This window comes from Penaeus japonicus, unplaced genomic scaffold (genome assembly GCF_977035675.1).
Source record: "Penaeus japonicus unplaced genomic scaffold, GWHDUDI00000001_assembly GWHDUDI00000027, whole genome shotgun sequence".
Lineage (NCBI taxonomy): Eukaryota > Metazoa > Arthropoda > Malacostraca > Decapoda > Penaeidae > Penaeus > Penaeus japonicus.
The window spans coordinates 21,520,952-21,540,951 of NW_028234429.1; the positions used below are offsets into that span (position 1 = coordinate 21,520,952).

At 34.5% G+C, this 20,000-nt stretch overlaps 1 protein-coding gene across 4 annotated transcripts in view; it reads left to right on the top strand.

The window, feature by feature from the left end:
- LOC122252118 (pleckstrin homology and FYVE domain containing family member rush hour) overlaps positions 1-15,905 on the top strand; it is a 27,451-nt gene extending 11,546 nt beyond the window's left edge. For 2 of the 4 annotated variants that reach the window (XM_043014394.2, XM_043014395.2), the window contains exons 4-10: positions 99-224; positions 1,407-1,513; positions 2,714-2,876; positions 3,507-3,791; positions 4,902-4,940; positions 6,127-6,218; positions 9,913-14,928. In XM_043014394.2, the coding sequence (XP_042870328.1) occupies positions 99-224; positions 1,407-1,513; positions 2,714-2,876; positions 3,507-3,791; positions 4,902-4,940; positions 6,127-6,218; positions 9,913-10,053 (953 nt within the window). In that variant the 3' untranslated portion in view covers positions 10,054-14,928. Of the gene's footprint in view, positions 1-98; positions 225-1,406; positions 1,514-2,713; positions 2,877-3,506; positions 3,792-4,901; positions 4,941-6,126; positions 6,219-9,912 lie in introns of all 4 variants that reach the window. The other 2 variants (XM_086552746.1, XM_086552747.1) reach the window with 2 other exon arrangements.
- Positions 15,906-20,000: the final 4,095 nt, after the last annotated feature.

Sequence of the window (20,000 nt, forward strand, 5' to 3'; positions counted from 1 at the left end):
ACACAGTTATACACATGCTGTGCATATTATTCATCATTTGATATTATTTCAAACAATCAATCAAGTCTCACTTTTTCCTTCCTCCTTTCCCAAAACAGAATTCCGCAACGGCTGGCTGATCAAGACCCCAACAAAATCCTTTGCCGTTTACGCAGCAACGGCAACAGAAAAGGCGGAATGGATGGCACATATTAATAAGTGTGTCACCGACTTGCTGCGTAAAAGTTAGTCACTTACATGCTTTGATTTTATGTTCAATGTTATTTCCTTAAGTGTTTCATATTCTTTAGTGGGTGTGAAAAGTGTAAATTTTGCATTGTTATATGGTTCTATAAGTTCCTTAGTTTTAGTTTATCTGCATCCACCCAGTATAGTCTCCTATATATTTATTTCATATATATATATACATTACTTACCTGGTTAGATAGAATTTGTAATTTGATATAGCTGTTCTTTAGTGAATCATTAGTAACATTTTTTAATTTTTACTCTTCCTTCATGATCTTTCTATAATCTTTGAATTGAAAAGTCATCTCAGTCTGTTAATCTTTAGGGGATGATGTGAAATCCAGGATGTAATTTGACATTCTTTTTGTCATGAATTATGTAAAGTTTGTGTTGCTGTCTACACATTTTATTTTCATATATATGCTTTATACATAAGCAGGATTCTTTAGCTAAAGTGCAGTAATTGTGAGGAGATATTTAGATATTTGTATGAATAACATTGCTTATGAAATTGAGGATTTATATTTATTCTTTGAATATTTAGATACAAAAAAAAACAGGATGTTTTATAGAAAAGCCAAATTTAATTTAGTTGTATGATACTACATTTATTTCCTAAGAAGATAATAGATTAGTGATTCTTCCATTATTTGTCAGATATTGCATTACTGAATTATTTATTTGCACAAAATGAAAATCAGTTTTGCTTTTACCAAGTATGCCACAATACAGTGAGTTTCAATAACTTCTATTTGTTATTTATGTGAAATTAGTGTATATTTTCTTTGATTGAACTTTCTGTAATATGTATAAAACAAAGTCAAACAACTCTGATAAAATGACATAAGCATTTTTTTGTATCAGTTTTAAAATGTTTCTTTTAGGTGTTATTTTTCACAGGCTAGAAAACTGGAGAAACCTTTTGCCTTCTCTCTCTCCCCCTTTTACCTTATTTTAATGTGTTGCATTTCCCCCTTCCTCCATCCCTTTTGATCAGACATATTTTAATAATTTCTTGTGAATGATCAAGGTCTTGCAACATCCCCATAGTTAGCATGTTACCCAGAGAAGTTCCCTTATAAGATAGAACACATAGAGGAGCTGTATAAAGTCTACTTGTGGGGGGTGGGGGGGGAAGAACCTAAACCCTGATTCATGTAGTAATGTGTAATGTGCAGGTGGCAAGAAGGCAGCAGAGAAACATGCTGCTGTGTGGGTACCAGATGGTGAAACGCAGGTGTGCATGCATTGCAAGAAGACCCAGTTTACTCTTATCAATAGAAGGGTAAGGGAACTTGTGCTTGTGAAAAAGCTTAGTTCACTGAATGCAGTAGCTTAGCCCTTATATTTTGAATTGGTTATTTAATTTTGTTATGATTGCTTTTTTTCCCCTTAATTTGTTAAATGCATGTGAGGTCCTTTCTAGATTTATCTAGACTTTTACCTCTTTAAATGATGATGTTCTTGTCTGTACTTAAACACTCTTGTCATTATAGGCACCTTAGACATTTAAGATCTACAGGTTTTTGATGCTTTTTATCAAAATTCATCTCACAGTAGCTATCACTAGCACTTCAGGAAGTTCAGTCATATAAGAAAGATGTGGCTACATTAACCTATTATAGTTTTATGTCTTGAATTGTTGAACTAACCATATCACAGCCTTACAGTAACTTTCCTTTTTAAATACCTAAGATGAAATAATTTTTTTTCAGTTGAGTATTCAGAATAATGCCTTTAATACATAACTTGATATTCCTATATCTATGATGGTTTTTGATACTTCCTTTCTTTCCATTTAGGTCTGTTAATCCTTAGATTTTTTTCATCAATGCTATCATTATTAGTACACTTTTTCTTTATTTACATGACATTTTTCAAAATTGCTCTAAATTTTGCATCCAACTGCCAACAAACCCTATTAATTTTTACCTGACAAAGCTTTTGAATATTATTAAAGCAATTATTTTCACTTGGTCTTTAATGGTTAATCTTAAAGATTTCTTAAATTTCCCTGTTAGTAGTATTTAACCTCTTAACAGCATCTTTATAATGCTTTTTTTTCCAAGATGTAGAATGCTATATCGAAGATGCTTATGGTTTTATTTTCTTTGCCTTCTTTTTATATTAACAGATAAGCAATAGATTGTTAGGTCATTGAAAATCACAGCTGAGTCAGCTTACTATAATTTTTACTCTTGTATTTCTTTTTTATGTAATTCTCATTCTGAGGATTTTTGTCTTCATATTTTTCTTATATTTCATTATTCATTACTTATATCCCACCAATTTTTATATCTTGAAATCTATACTTCATGTTCAATATTGATTTGGTCCTTACTGTCTCACATATTCCATAATTTTTCTTCTTTGTTAGAAATAGCATGCTTTTTCTTCTCCTAAAGAAACTTTGCACCCAGATGTTTTTAGTAAACAGCATCAGGTCGTTTTCCCACAATGACTAAACGTGTACCAAACTTCACAGCATCATTGTCGCAAGTGTGGAAAAGTAGTGTGTGGTCCATGCTCTAGCAAGAAGGTCTTGCTGATCCATCAGTCTAACAAGCCCCTCCGTGTGTGTCTTACTTGCTATGATGAATTGTCGTCAGCGCAGACAGAAGCTGGAAATGAAACGCCTATCAACTCAAGTAAGTTTTATACTCCAGCTTTCTTGATTTGTTTGTTTACATGATAGGATTAGTGGGAAGAGTATTTTTTTTTTGTGTGGAAGATGCATGCCTAGTAGAGATTTATGTATAACACTGAAGAAAAAAAAAAATCTTTATAGAAATAGTGTGCTTCTTCAAGGGAATATCAGTTTTTGTTTTATGTAATACAATTCACAGAAATTCAAGATTTTGTTTTTGTTTATATCATCTTGAAATATTTGAATTTCTTTGTATAATTATTAGTAGGAAAAGTGGATTTTCTTTTCTTACTTTTTTACCTCATTTGAATATAACCAAACACAGGCAATGGGTTTTGTTTCAAATGCTTTTTGGACTTTTGCATGTGTATCGTTTTATAATATAGCATTAGTTCAAGTCTTCTGCTTTTTCATTTTGACACATTTTTAGGTACAAACTTGTGGTCTAGCATTTTCTTGGGGTAATGCCTTTCACTGCAAAAGATGAAGCTTTTTCCTTCTTATCGCAAGTAGTGCATGTGCCTTATACTTTTCAAGTTTACAGATGGATTACTCTCTTTTGTCTGTGGGTATTGGTCTCTATGAATACCTTTATCTCCATGGTTGATCAAGAGGTTTATGTAATTGACAGTGGCAGGTAGGATGGTTGACATCACATTAGAGGGTGAGGATATAGGAAGGGACAGTGACTCCAACGAGGACATAAGCATCGCTCACTTGGAGGACCCGAATGGAGAAGCAATTCCAGTGCCTCCTCCGCGACGCACCTCCAGAGCCCAAACTGGGGAGAATAAGGACAAACAGGAAGCAAGCATTGGGGCTGATCTTATTGACATTCCTTGCGACTTGTTTGGGGATCCGAATGACAAGCAAGATGATGATGCCCTGCCGCCTACCCTGTGGTGGGATGACATTGGTAGAGTCAATCTCTAAAGTTTCTGCGTCTTTCGTGCTCCTGGTGATCATTTGTACTGCGTGGGGGCTCTTCTTGAATATGTTTTGTGAAGTTTTGTAGTTTGTGAGTGTATTGTCATTTGACAAGACTTGTGAGAAAGTGCTGGTATATTCTTTGTTTTTATGATGAATTTTGTTTTTACTCAAATTTAAGCATTTAGATTTATGTAGTTCCATGAGTGTTGATTTGTGTATGTAAAGTCTTTTATATATGTATTAGGCTTCATAGATTTATTTAGCTATGAAGAAAGTTTGGGAAATATGATTGATTTAGTGTTCTATCAAATCTGTGAAAATAGTAAGAAAAGTGGTATTAGTATGTTGTGAAATTGATAATGTTTTTCGTTGATGGGACAAAATGTTTAGAATGAGTATGTGGTGGTTTGTTTTTTAAATATATATGCAAATCTTTTTTTACTAGTACTACTACTACTACTACTACTTTGATGTGAGAAGCAAAGGATATTCGTATCTGATTTAGTAGTTTTTATTAACTGTTTTTTCTGTCTGTTTCTGTTTTAGTAATTTTTTTTTGTGTGTTTTGCAGTGGAATATATTTCATCCCCTTGTTAGTTGAACTGTGTGCTTTTTTATTTTTTTTCAACAGCTGTGGTGATAATTATACAAGCTGATAGAGGGATTCTTGATAACTGTATTTTTAATTTTGTCTCTCATTCTTTTTTGCTTTTTATTTTTTCTAGAGTAGCAAATCTGGAATTCCATAAGTGTAAACGAATCCTATCATACTTTCTTGTCATATGAATTTATTCTCTAGCCAAGATTTTTAGAAATAAAATTTGTTTGACATGCCATTTATCTCATAAGATTTTTTTTTTTATAATTATTAAGAAAATGTTTATATTCAATAAGAAAGGTCAGAGCACTTTGCCAAAAGGGTTAGCAATTAGGTTCTTTAACTATAAGATAGTACATAAAAAGACAAAGTCATACGGAAATACGGAATGTCTGCAGGGCATGGTACGGGTTCATTTCTCTCTTAGTCTTCCATGCTTCTTGGGCCTTGTAGGGGATTAGTATTGCATGCTTTATTGCCCTGCTTTTGCTTTTACAGATTTGAAGGAACCACTTTCTGATGGAGAGGGTGAGGAAGGTCAGTTCATCAATATAATTCTTTCATTATTTGGGTATTGGTTGATTCCTTTGAAGGGAATTCTGTGGAAGGGGTGATCGTGTTGTGATACCTAATTTGTATGTTGTTACCCTAGCTCTAATATATATTTGCTTATTATAGTACAGTCTGTCTGTTGTATTTTGTAAAAGACATTACTTTTCTTTGTGATGGTTTGTGTGTATGTGATTGTTAGATGGTAGTTTAGGATATGATGTTAATTTTTTTTAATTTTGAATTCATATATTCTGTTTGATGATAATCTATTACAGTAGTGATTTCGTATTTAGAACTTCCTGTTCTGCTAGCAATTACCACAAATTTATGATTGCAATGTTTTCAGTGCTCTGTACATAGTCAGGGTACACTGTTCTACTAAGATTTAACATTGATTATTACCATTGATTATTATCATTGTATGATTAGCACATTCAATGAGTTTAGTTTTGTAAGATTTGGGTAGATTGATTGATAAATACATTTTTTTATGGTAGAATGTTTAGCCCTCTTACAGGTAACCTCATACATTTGTCTTTTGTTGAATATTCATGAATATTTTTTTCAACTGTTATCATGATCTTGTAACGATACTTTCCCAAGAAACTGTAAGGTACATAACTTTTCTCATATCTGTGTTTTGGTTGATTATTATGGTAGGTATCAATGAAGTTATTGGCAGATATTCCTATATAAAAGGAAAATAATTATAGGAGTCAGTGTCAGCAAGAGTTGCCTTTACAGGCAACAAAGTATTGCACCAAGTTACCTTGTATGACAGCAGCCTGAGAGCTGCAATTCTAAGGCAGTCCAAATATATCTCCAGATCTTATTTTTTCTTCCTTTAACTTCTTTATGTTCTAGCATGTAAGCCATATTTACTGTGTAAGCCTTCACACTTGCATATGTTCAGTTGGCATCAGTGACAAGGATAGTAAGACCCTGTGTGACTCCCCTTAAACAACTGAAATATTATGCAACCAGATTTAGGTGCCTTACACACCCACTCATGAACTCACTCACTTCCTTGTCTTATTTTTAAGCATCTCTATTTTTATGAACAGGTTATTCACATGAAGACCATATCTTTATATCAACAATGAAAAGAAAGCTAAAAGGGATTTAAAATACATATTGGGCACAAATCTAACAGCAAGCTTTATTGTTACAGGTATGAAGGAACGAAATGACTCTTCAGGAGATGATGACTCTGACGATGACACTGATGATCCTTCCCTGCAGTCGCCCCAGTCACCCACAGAGGTTTGTCCCATTTTCTTATCTTCTTTTAGGAAGTATTGAAGAGTGTTAGGAATGGTTATGGATATTAACCCGTTAATGCCAGGTGATGTGATATCACGGCATGAGGTGATAGCACTTGCCTCTGGGGACGTTATATCATGTCATGGCTTTTGTTAAGGCTGGTACACTGGGTGATCAGGAGTCAGCCATGGCCAGAGCGGGCAAATAGCCTTAGGCATTAGGCCTATACATTCAAAATACCTCAGCGTTTAGACCAATTGAAGCCAAAACAGCCCTGTCATTATCGGGTTAATACAAAGATTTGGGATTTTTTTTATATATAAGGATGTTAAATAAAAATGATGGAATGAAAGATGTAACATGATTAGTGTGACTGCAATCCATCTTAAGTTAGATAAAAGTTCTTTAAAAAAAAAAAAAATTATAACAAGCATAGAACCTTTCTTTTAGACAAGATTAAGTATGTGTAGGTCTGTGACAGCATGTATGTGAATAGTAAAACTGCTATTGAATAATTTGAACAGAAAGAATTCAGCTGGTAGTTATGTATAGAAGGAATTTCTCTATATAGAATATACATTGCAGATATGAAACAAGAGTCAAGCATGCATAATCTCAGATGGGAATGCATAGAAAATAGCTGAATGAATATAGAAAGTATTTGGAAAATTAAATACCATTTCCCTTATAGAGATGCAGCCAAGCAGTATTAAATGGTCACTAGCAACATTTTTTTGATATTTGATTTTTCTTAATGTGATGAGTTTACATTTTGATATTTCAATGCTCTTTTTTTAAGTAGCCACAATTTTGTGATTTTTATGTATTATTTTGGCAAATCTTTAGTATTATCCATGGAGCATGAGGACTATGTTTAACTTAAAGCTTCTCTCATATTTTTCACCATCCTGTAGGATTTTTTTGCTTTCCTTCTTTTTTTTGTAGTGCTAGTACTGAAGTTTTGGATGTCTGATGTTCATTAAACATTCCATTTTCATTTTGTTTACTTCTTTATCATATTTCATTGTTATTTTGGTTCTTTCTTTTTTTTTTCATTTAAGTATATACATTACTTTTTCTTTTTTCTTTTCTTTTTTTCTGTAACTGATGTAGCTGTTGTTTTCTTGCAGGAAAAATTGCCCTGGTTGGCTTTCTCTTTTCCAATCTGTAACTCTTGAGGCAGGCCAGTCCAGGTGAACTTGGTTTGGGTGGAACAGATACCGTCAGGGATTTGCTAATAGACCTCTTATCAGTCTGATTGTTATGGGGAGGGGGGGAGGGTGATGGGGAATTTTCTAATACTAGTCAACTTGCCAGCATGGTCCAAGAAACCTTGGTATTGTTTTGTGATGAGCAACCTTATATTGATAATTTTTCTACAGTTTGTTCAGTTTGTTTAGAGAATAATTTTGGTTGGTCTTCCTTCTTTTGTCTTTGCTGCATTCTTCAACCTCAGCTCAAAATTGTGTCGCCAGACTGTTTTGACATGTGAGTTTTTTCATACAAATTGCGGCCTTTGTGGAGATGAATTTGGCACTTTTTTTCCCATAATACATTGTTTTATAAGATCTTACCAAGTTTGCATTAATCACTTTATCCAGCCTTTTCTTGTAGAAGTTGTAAAAGTTGTATGCCCTTTGACTAGTGCATGTAGAATTTTACAGCCAGTTTGATATAGTTAATATAGGTTGTGTCTATAACAGGTAACATACTGATAGAATTGGGCATGGGGGCTGGGATCCAATATGGCTAGGAGTAATTTTATCTTTAATAATCTGGTAAGAACTGTACTCATCATAGTCAAGGAGTTCATCATAGTTCAGCATTGTTATTCAAGCAACAGAAATAACACATCAAAGATTGTTGAATTATGGGTAAATATTTTGACCCATTGATGGCAAAACTGCTCTGTCGTTCACTGGTTAACTTCTTGGTGACTAAGTTCATATGGATTATTCTAAGCATAAGAAACATTAATAAAACAAAACCAGTGTGGATGAAGTATGTCCTCATTGTCCATGAGTTAGATTAAAAGTAATTATTATAATTTATAAGCGTTATCTTGCATAGTCATTAGAGTTTTCATCAAATTTTGATCAAAGGTAAATAATTCATACAGATATGACTAGATATTATTTATGATTAAATGAAGGTAAATGCTATAAACAACAAATCGGTAAATTAATAAATGAGAAAATGATAATGGACTGCATACCTATCTATTTCATCAAAATAGTCATTTTTAATCTTAATGAATATTTACTTTTTAACATTAACATCATATTCAGAGAAAGTTAGCTTTGTATTCAGTATTTAGTTGCAGAATTTTCTAACACATTTATTTGTTAGTTCTATGTTGAATCACCATCTAGGGGGTAAATGTACAGTTATGCCAGTGAATGCTTTGTTAATCTGGGAGTAGTAATCTCATGTAACTTGCTGCTGTTGTTACTCAAAGGTCCCAGCCCTAAAATGCAACACAGATACTTACAAACAGAGATACAGAGGGGTTCAATTGCAAGTACACTCATAATCACATTCACATTCTCATAGATGCATTCAAACACAGATACTTACATGGATAAGCACACATACATGCACACACTGTTAGTGTGTGTGTGTTTTTGTGTGGAAAGACTAATGTATATTTAGTTTTATTTTGTGTTTGATTTTCATTTTTATTAGAAATATTGATTATGTATTTTATCCATTTTTATTTAATAATGCATGAATTATTCATTTGCATTTCATATTTTACACATTAATGTCTTTTTAATATGTTTTGTGGCATGTTGATTCATGTTATCCCATTATATTTTGAATGAGTATCTTATCCTCTCCCAACTTCCCTATGGACACTGGTTGAGTAGGTATCATACAGAGTGTTTTTACCAGAGGGAATTTCACCTACCTTTTCTTACTCTCTTATATGAGGCTTACTTTTTTCATTTTTATATTTTATGACAGATGTAAAAAGAGGTATAAATGAAATGAATAACTACAATGAAGGGATGAAATTGACACATTTTAATTGAATCTTAATCAGAATTAGATGAAAATGTCATAAAAACTTTTCATTTAGATATGCTGCATTGTGAAGTTCATTTTCATTTAAACCTTTTTCTACATTTCATATTTATTAAAAAAAAAAAAAAAAATGAAATTTTGGAATGTGTAAAAGAGAGAAAAAAAAAATTCTCTGAATTTTTGTTTGCTTCATCTTGTGTGTGTATATATGATACTCTAGTCACATTATTAGTTGTAAGAGAAAGGAAAAGCACATTAAATTCATACATTTAACTTCTTAATTTTTTAAACTAATCATTCTTACTCTAATAGACCTTTATTGCATCAGTTTTTTATTTATGATAATCCAAACTTCTATACAGAATCAATGTGTATCATAAGATAGACCATTATGATGCTTTAGTGTATTGTATGTCTGCCTATTGCAAGTGAGATAATGAATGTAGTTTGTCTAATCAAAGGGAGAAATGACAAAATCTACATTAGGTACTTACATTTAATACTTTTTTGGTGTTTCTTAATTACCCCTTTGTTTTTAACCATTGCATATTCTTCCTTTTTTTTCTTAAAGTATTTGTGGATAAATGCTTACTGGAGAATTGCCTTTTCATTGTAATGTAATCCAGCTCCCTGAATGTTTCCCTCTGATTGCGACATGTCCTTGCAGACGATGACATTCTACGAAGGGGGTGAAGCAAGTAATGGCGAAACTTCAACCATGCTAGACGCCTCAGCCTCCTCAGCTGTGGAGACACCAGCCGCCAGCGATGCCTCTACTGTTGACGTTTCTGCCAATCCTACCGAATAGATATATAAAAGTGGCCTTACAATAATAACACCAAATCACCAGCTCTCAGAAAATTTAGTATTAGCTCATTTTTGGATGTGGACAATAGCAATAGGGGACTTTCTCACTGGCATGGAATGACTTTTACCGCTCCAATCATTGCATCATGTTGAAGAATCATGAACAGCCTTACAACCTTAGGTGTTGGGTAATACCGAAATAGAATAAGGTAAAATTGGGTACTCAAGTTACCATGAACAAATATGAAGGAAGGCATAAGGTATTGTGATCCAGTTACTCTACATCTGTAAAAGGAGCATAGCGAATGATATTAGTATGTCTGTATGTGCCTTTGATTAAATTTGTCTGGTTACATTTTACCTACAGAAACACTCACACCTATACTCAAACTTAAATTCAATCAGTCTCACACACACACACACACACACACACACACACACACACACACACACACACACACACACACACACACACACACACACACACACACACACACACACACACACACACACACACACACACACACACACACACACACACACACACACACACACACACACACACACACACACACACACACACACACACACACACACACACACACACACACACACACACACACACACACACACACACACACTCTCTCTCTCTCTCTCTCTCTCTCTCTCTCTTTGCCTTTTTCTTTTTACTATGACTCATACATACTTATACACACTTCATACTTCTTTACTTTTGTGTGTAGACTGCCTAAGAGAAAAAAAATGTGTCATTGTAATTGCATGTGTAACAAGAGTGATAAATGTGATAGCAGTTGAAGAAGCTGGCTTCTTAAAATCAGCTTCATTGCGATCAATGTGCATACATGTTTTATTTTGTATACCAATAGATATATTTTATGCATGGGATCACAGTATGGTTTGTTAGAAATTCAGTGATTAGACTGTTGGTGACTTGAGAATATTATCTCCCTCCATGTGTCCAGTAAATGTTTCTTTTTATCAGTTTATACTCAAGATGCATCTCCTATTACTTTTTTATAGTTGACCATCATTATATAAGGAAGTCTTTGTCTAGGTTCAGGAATTGGAATTGTAAAGAAAATATATATCACAATGCAATTTATAGTTGTTGATTCCTCTGCTGTAATATATCTTACAATTATTTGCCTCACCAAATACGATTTCATGGGAAGCATTGGTAAATTTTTAGTTGCTGGGAGATTAAAGTATTTCTCAATTTGTACTTGTCCTCACACTTAGTCCTTTTTTTAATTTTTTTTTTTTTTTAATGTGATTCTTGTTTTAAGTGAGATATTAATTCAGTAACTGTTTTAGGAGATAGAAGTTGCATAGCTATTTGAATTTCAAGATATGTATTGAAAAAAAAAAAAATGGATAATCGAAAGAGCGTTTACTGTATCTGTAATCATATGCATTGTTGCTTCTGCATGCATGAGATGCTAGCATATTTTGTTTTTATCTTGTACTAGGATCAGAGGTCTGAAGCTAATTGCAAGGTACTTGTAAAACCATATTATACACTTTCATCTTTGTTTTCTAAACAAGATGTGTCTGCTCATGTATATTAATATTGATTGTTCATATAAAACACTTTAATTTAATCATTTGCTTTGGAGATACCTTGATGTTTTGCATTGTATTACTGCGTTTTTTTACTCTTAAGAAATGTGTTGATATTGGACAGAGCTATAGATAGTGGTACAACAGGTCACCATGTCACTAAAGAAAGATGTCTGCCTTGAGTAGGTGAAAGAATGTAATGAGGCAGAATACACAAGTTACCTTTTTTTAAGAATTGACACCCATTTTTTACATTATATCATGCATCCTGTTTGTTATTCATACGAATCATGTTTATTGTTTAAGATATATTTAGCAAAGACAGTTTGAGAAGGATTCTTTGTTCCTTTTTTCTCTTTCATTCTATTTCTTCCAGTTTTCTTTCTTAATTTGGAAGTTGCATTTTTATTTTCTTCTATGTCTTTGTGCATCACCACCTTACAGTCCTTACAATCATTTAGAAATAAATTGAAACATTATTCATGAATTTGTAGCGTCGAATACTCACCCTTGCAATCTCCGATGTGATTAAAGGAATCTGTATTGTCTAAAATTACGTCTGAAAAAGAAGATTGGGAAATTATCTGAGAAACAATCAGCATTTTTGTTGTTTTTGTCATGAAATGAATTTTATGATTTTTAGATATGAATTAGCATTTTTGTTAATTACAGCAATTATGAATATCCAGAATACTATAAAAATATCAGAGGTCACCCAAGATTTAGAGATTTTGAATTTTATTGATATGGTTCAACGTAAAAAAGATAAGCTGAATGATTTTGGTTTTCACCTCTCACCTTTTTATGGACAATGGTATTACTTGATGTTAATATGGAAGACATATATTAGTTTGCCCATTGTTAAGTTAAACATTGCTAATCATTCTCGGTAATTGTTTATCTGACAGACTTACAGTATAGATCAGTCACATGTATCTATTAAGATACAGTCTTAAGATTAAGTATGTCTCCTGATTAGATTTTTTTTTTTTTTCTTCTCTTTATATATACCCCCCGAAAATAAAACCAATGAATCATGAGCAATGTTACTCTCAAATATTATCAGGCAGCTTAGACATGTCTTTATTTTCAGGTAGGAGACAATAGTGGATTTGAAGCTTGGAAATTTTCTCTAGATCTGTACAAACAAAACAGTCTGAATGAGTTATATTGTGTATATCTAGTATGATCTTTTTTTTCTTGCATATTGATTAGGAAAGATTATTTGCACATTCATTTATATATACATATATATATATAAATATATAAATATTATTTCAGTTCATTGTTCACTAGTAGGGTTAGTGTACACCTTTTAAGAAACTATGGTTTAAAAGACAAGTTGATCACAATAAGAAATGTGAACGATGATCATGTTCTGGTACGATTTGCTATATCACCATGATCATTATTTTTTATCTTAATCTGCCTCATGCCAGTAGTGAATAATGACCAAAGCTTATGTGTTGTACTTCTCTTGTACTAACTTGGCATGGTATCCAATTTTTTTTTAGGTTGCCATCTGGGAAAATTGTTTTGGATAAAATTCATTCTTAAGTAGCAGATTGTAAACATCAAGCCTGGTAAAAAGGGAAACTACACAAACATCTTATGTGAACCAGCCAACTGCTTGTAGAACATGGCTACTGCACCAAGTTAGTGAGAGTAGTATAGAATTGCCTTAACAGCACATAGACTGCCTTTCCTTAAAACTCGGGTAATATTACTTCATGCTAAACACATGGATAACTCTCTGAGTTGATAATAAAGTAGTATAAATAGTTTTATACGATCTGGCAAGGTCTTTGTGCTAGGAAGCCTAGTGTCATATACAATCTTCTTCCTCATGTGATACCCACTCAATTCTTTGATTTCTGATGTTTGTCTTTCCAGAATGTATGAGATTAAACATATGTTCAACCTGAAAACCACTTGCTTTATGTCCTTCTCTCACTGTGTGCCATGTTCATTCAGTTATACATAAACAAGTACATACATGCATGCAAGCATACTCCTACCCAAGAACCTACAGACTGATCCAACATGCACACACACACACACACGCTTACACTTTTGCAGTCACAATCTTTAACTTGTTATTTTTCTATTTTTCTTTTTGTGGGTATTATTATAGAGGAAGTTCTCTGTTTTCTGGAGGCTTTCAGGATAGACCACTTGTGTTTAGGAGGCTTAACCCATTCACGCCGGGGCGGAATTTCGCCTACTCCCGATCGTGCCGGGAAGATTTCAAGCGCGCAACCGCCCGTCCCGGGGTGTTTTCCCGCTGCGCGCGGTCGCGCTGACGCTCGCAGAGCGTTTTTCACCCACCCTATCCTTATGGTTTGCGTGATTGCGTCTAAAGTGTAGACATGTGCAGAAAGTAGTGCTATGTTCAGAGGAGGTATATCAGTCGAAAAAGATGTTACAGCACTGTTTTTTTAGTGTTATTCTATTGAACTTTTTCCATATTCTTTACTCCTATGTTGTAATGCCAATGGGAAATGGAAGCATTCTTCTAGTGAGGTAACAAACAGTTTTTTTTTTTTCAATTTTTTTTTCTTCCTAAAAGAAAAGAAAGAGAATATGAACAACCATACATGTGCATACAAGTGAATGCAAGTAACAGCAATGTTTTTTCAAGTGTCATTTTCTTTTATTGAGGCAACAAAAAGATGTTATATAATTTTATTTATTTTTTTTTTTTTTATTCTTCGGCCAATTATAATTGATTTTACGATAGTCTTTCGACTCAGATCATCATATTCAACAAATCAGAAACAGAAATCACCATGCCGTAATCAAGATTACGTATGTACCTGTGACGTCATTCATATTACGTTATATCCCATTTTCTACTATTTAGAAGGATAAACTAAAGTAGCTAAGACAAATCAAGTATGAAAATCAAATTGTACGAAGAATAATCTATCATTCTAATGCGGACGTTTCAGCACGTCGCTACTGGCCTCCCGGCGCGCGGGCCGAAAATGTAGCCCGTGCCAGGACGTCACCCGGGTCCGGGGCTTTTTTCGACCATGTGTCAGCACGTCAACCGGCGCGAATGGGTTAAACTTAGAAACAAACACAAAGCTTTATTTCACAGTTAATGAATGTTAACATCAAGAGTGAAATAGTAATAACAATTACTTGCTCACATTGGAAACAAATTGAGTAAAGGCTGGCATAATAGTTTGTAGAATCATAACTTGTACCCTCCAGAGACTGTGCCTTGTATGAAGAGAGAGAAAAGTGATATTGTATATTTCGTGGTTTAATATATGGTTTTATAATACAAGTCAGGACTTTTCTTTTTCTTTTTTTGTTTGCTTTTTTATATTCCTTTTTTTACAACTGACATTCCATTGCACCTGCGGCACAGGGAAAGGTTGCCTATTTTGATCAGTTTCTGTAATTTTGACAACACTAAAGGGCAGTATATTTTCCAGCTGCATGGGGGAAACTACTCTTAGAGTTATTGATAAATTTTCTTCAGAGGTCAGCTCAAAAATCTAGAGTATAGGCTGCTGACTATATTATTTCCAGAGCAACTCATCATAAATGCTGCCAATCATTCACTGTTATCTGCTAAAGCAAGACAGCCATTATAGTCACCATTTATGTTATTGGCCAATAAACGAATAGCAATAATTAAGACTATTAAAACTACTGATACACTGTGAACTGTTTGAACAGGAACAGTAAATTTAAGCATGAAAAGCAACATTCATGCAACTGATCATGTGCTGTTACAACACAAAAGGCAACCTTTATGCTACTGATTGTGCTGGTAACTACCAAATCAGAGTTGGCCCTCAAGCCATTTTGGTTGTTACGGAGCATCATTTAAGCCACTCACTGTTACTGTAGAGCAAACACTAAAAGCACCTTTTATGCTGTGAATCAGGTGATGCAGAGTAATATTAATTGCACTAGTTATGCTGCTGATCATGTACCGATCATAGCTAAACCAGAGCAAAACTAGAGGCACCAAATCCTAGAAGTTCAGGTGCAGGAAGTTTGGCTCAGAACTGTCAGAAGTTTCAAGTCCTGACTTAGTTATAACAAGCTTTCTTAATGTTGCATTTTAAGAAGCATAATTGCTTTAAAATATCATAATATGGTTGTTTTAAATGTATAATTTTATCTGTGGATATTCAGCTGATATATTTGTATATGCTATCATCATATATATGATTGGAAAGTTGTGTCTTCCATGATGGTATATAAATTCAAACTTCCTAATTCCTTTGATAATATATGCTTACCTTTTTATTCTTGTTTTACTTAAACCTGTAGCATGCACTCTTGGGAATAAAATTAGAAAATTAAATTAAAAACAAAAATGTTAACAAAACCCCTCCAATGCCTTTATGTGCTTAACACAGTTTTTATTACTGTAAATAGCTTTGTGATAGTTTTTTTAAATCTCGTTGAGGGGGATTTTTTTCTAATAAGTAAAAAACAAATCCAAAATTCCATAATTGGCTACTTGATTTCCTTTCAAATGTTTTTATTTTTGTACAAATATTGTAATTGATTATTTGTGTAAATATAGTGAACAATAAAGAAGGTAAGTAGTTGCTGCTGGTGACAAGCTTTTATTCAGAGGAATATTTGCCTTAGCTACAGTTGGAGTATGCGTATGTGTGTGTGTGCTTTCTTCAAGTAATGAGAGTATTGAATTTGTTTTTCTTTTAATTCAGCTTTGTAGTCTTAAACACACTTTGGTTAGTAAGTGTAATATCTTGAATTAGAAAGGCAACATGCTTATTATAAATGAATGCTGCTATTAGTTAAGCTCTGTACACCTCTTCGGCAGTGATTTTGCAGTTATTATGAGAGATCAGTCTTTTTGCCAATAACAGGTGGAGTTTCCGTCATGATGACAGGTTTCATGATGATTAGAATAACAAAAGTAAGGAAATACAAACAAAGTTGCTTTTGTCCTCACAGAAAATTGTGATACTTCTATCACATTGAGTGTAAAGAATATTATGAACTGATATGGACTGTATACAACAAAGTTAGTCTAAAAATAATGCCTGTCAGATGGCACACAATATAGTTCATTAAAAAAATAACTAAAATGAAAAAGACTATAGTACTAAATTAACCCAATCCCAAAGGGCCTGGCGAGAAATGGCAACCCCCTATGTCGGGCCTATGCAGTATCGCCTTGGGAACGTCACACTGGTGTGTCGCCCTGTCATCAGGCAATTTGCCGTGTCACACACCGTCATCTTTGGGTTAACCCGTTGCCGACGGGGGATAGATTTCTTACCGAGGCTCCAGGATGGGTTGTATTACTGAGCGACGCAGCTTCAGCAACATACCTTGACTTTTCCCACTCCCTCATAGTCACTCATTGCAGAGCTAGAGCCTTTTTTGTGTTTTGTTTTTTTGTGCGTTTTTCTGTTTTTAGAGACTTGTATCTGTCATACCATAGGCTCTGTCCATTCTGCAATTGACTAAATTTGGTCCATATCAACTCATTTTTTTTCTTTAAACTCAATTTGATATAAGTATTGCTGTGTCAGGGGAGGGCAAAATGCCACTTTATTTTTTTCTTATTTGTGTGCTGTCACAAACGAACACGAAACTTATAACCATCCAAAATGAAGATAACATGAATTGGTAGGGAAGAGGAAGGAAATTTGTACTTTTGACAGTGAGTGCCACAATAAAAGGCATGATTACTGGCACAGGGGCACATTGTAGGCATTGGGCATGGTGTGAGTCACCTTCCTCCTCTCGTTCTGCCTGCACATCTTTCATCTGCGGTATTTTGGATGTGAGTTGAAACCCATTTTGCTTAATATTATGGCAGTTATAATTATTATGACTGCAATTGTCAACATCACTCACTCATTAATCATAGCACAATAAAATAACATAGTGATCCAAAATCCCTGAACGTCATGATGCCTGTGTCATGGATGACGAAAAACGGGTTAAAATGGTGTCATACAAACAGCAGCCAGATGCATACCATCTAATTTTATTAGGGGAAGAAACTGGCCAATAGAGAGATGTGCCTGCTGGATCACTGTTGTGATTTGCTGCAACTCATGATTTGCTATGTTAAATATTTGGGAATTTATGGTATCCTCCCTGCAAGCCCTCCCAAAAGTATTAATTTTAAGAACCACAGAGAGAATTTAGAGCTGTTCGATAAGTTATATATCAGGCAAAATCAAATTAAAGATAAAGAGCAAAATGATTCAGTATTTTAGAAAAAAAAGGTATTTAGCTGTGCTTTCAATCAATTTCATCACATTACTTCCAATGGTGGAGGCTTTGCTCCCATGATATTAACTACAGCTGGCCTTGAATCCAGCTCGTTTCTTCCTTACATTTGCCATTTACCTGGCAATTACATGCATGACTTTTAGGTCATTGACATAAGGATTTAAATCCATGTTTCCTCTTTGATATCTTCAAAAAGAGAACGTTACCTTATTCAGTAGGTTTCATTTCTACAACTGCTGCAGTTTGTGCCAGAAACAGTTAAATTGAAAACACTTATTAGTAGTAGACAGTCTCAACTCCATGTATTAACTCTATTATAGCATTTTGTAAGATGGTAGTTGCATATGTGTTGGTAGACCAGTATTAGATATGCTGCCCAGCTTTTAAATTAATTCCAGCTGTCCAGCTTTAAAATTCATTATTTTTTATGCAACTTGTTATTAAGGATTCATTCAAGTTTGAGTTTATTTTTCCTTAATTTCTTAGATATAACACAGTGTTCTATACTTTTATTATGGAATCTCCCAAAGGATGGTCCAGGTTGGTCCTCTGAATACTTGTAGATTTGTACAAGTCACAAGTTTCCCTTCAACCATAATCCTTTTGATGTTTTTTCTGCAAGAGTAAGAAGATAGTTGAGAAATGTTTATGCCATGTTTTATGTCACATTGATTTTATACGGCAAGCATCGGATCAATTTGAGAATCTAATCAGAATGTAGTCGTATGGATCAAATCAAGCCAGAGTTTGCTTTATGCATTTTGCCAATGACAATTTCATTGGTGAAAAGTTTTACCAACAAGGCACACAAATAAGTGCAAATATATAACTTGTCAATAAAGTGATGTAGCACAAGTAACAAAACCATTTGGTATGAATGTATGGCATTTACGACTCAATTGATTTGAAATTTCTCGTACTTACAGAAGTGAGTGGTTCGTGGTAGCTACAAAGTATTGAAATTTATAATAAGACAGGACTAAGTATCATCAGTCTTGGTGCCACAGGATTGGCATCTTCATAAGTTAGTATTAGAAGACATATTTTATAGGACCAAGTGCTATATGTCTAGGTATTACTAGATGGATCTACTGGACAGAGTATTGTGGGTCTGAATAGTTCATCTGAATAGTTCATCCACTGGACTAGATTTTGATAGCTAAAATAGTACTGGCATGAATTATATATATGTACGTTTGTGTGTGTGCGTGTGCATGAGAGTGAGAGAGAGAGATATAGAGATTATATTGATTGTAAAAGAGAGAGAGAGACAGAGATATTGTATTGTATAAGTTTCACTATATTTCAGTAGTAAGTAATTACCATCATTTAGGTTAGTTTAGGTTAAGAAAGGAAGAAAAGGAATTAGATTTAGTTAGAAAGAAGTAAATACCAGTCAGGCAGGAACACAGAACCTGTACTTTGTACTGTGAAGCCACCCCAAGAATAAACACTGAAACTCAGCAGATTCATCTGGCTTTCAGTCTTGGAACTTACGTGCTGCTGTTGGCACAGGGAGCCTTGTTTTCCTGCTTCATTGTGTGCATCCACCTTTGGACACAGCCATGGAATCTGCTGACCAGGAAAGTATTGCCAGCAACTTACCTGTCAACCACTCACGCTATGTGTGTGTGTGTGTGTGTGGACACGGGCGTGTGTGTGTGTGTGTGTGTGTGTGTGTGTGTGTGTGTGTGTGTGTGTGTGTGTGTGTGTGTGTGTGTGTGTGTGTGTGTGTGTGTGTGTGTGTGTGTGTGTGTGTGTGTGTGTGTGTGTGTGTGTGTGTGTGTGTGTGTGTGTGTTGTGTGTGTGTGTGGTGTGTGCGTGAGTGCGTGAGAGTGAGTGCGAGTGAGAGAGGAGAGGAGAGTGGAGTGAGAGAGAGAGAGAAGAGAGAGAGAGAGAGGGAGAGAGGAGAGAGAGAGAGGAGGAGAGAGGAGAAGAGAGAGAGAGTGATGTGAGGGAGAGAGGGGAGAGAGCGAGGAGGAGAGAGGAAGGAGGAAGGAGAGAGAGAGGAGAGAGAGAGAGGAGGAGAGAGAGAGGAGAGGAGAGGAGAGAGGGAGAGGAGAGAGAGGAGGAGAGAGAGGGAGAGGAGGAGGAGGGAGGAGGGGAGGAGAAGGGAGG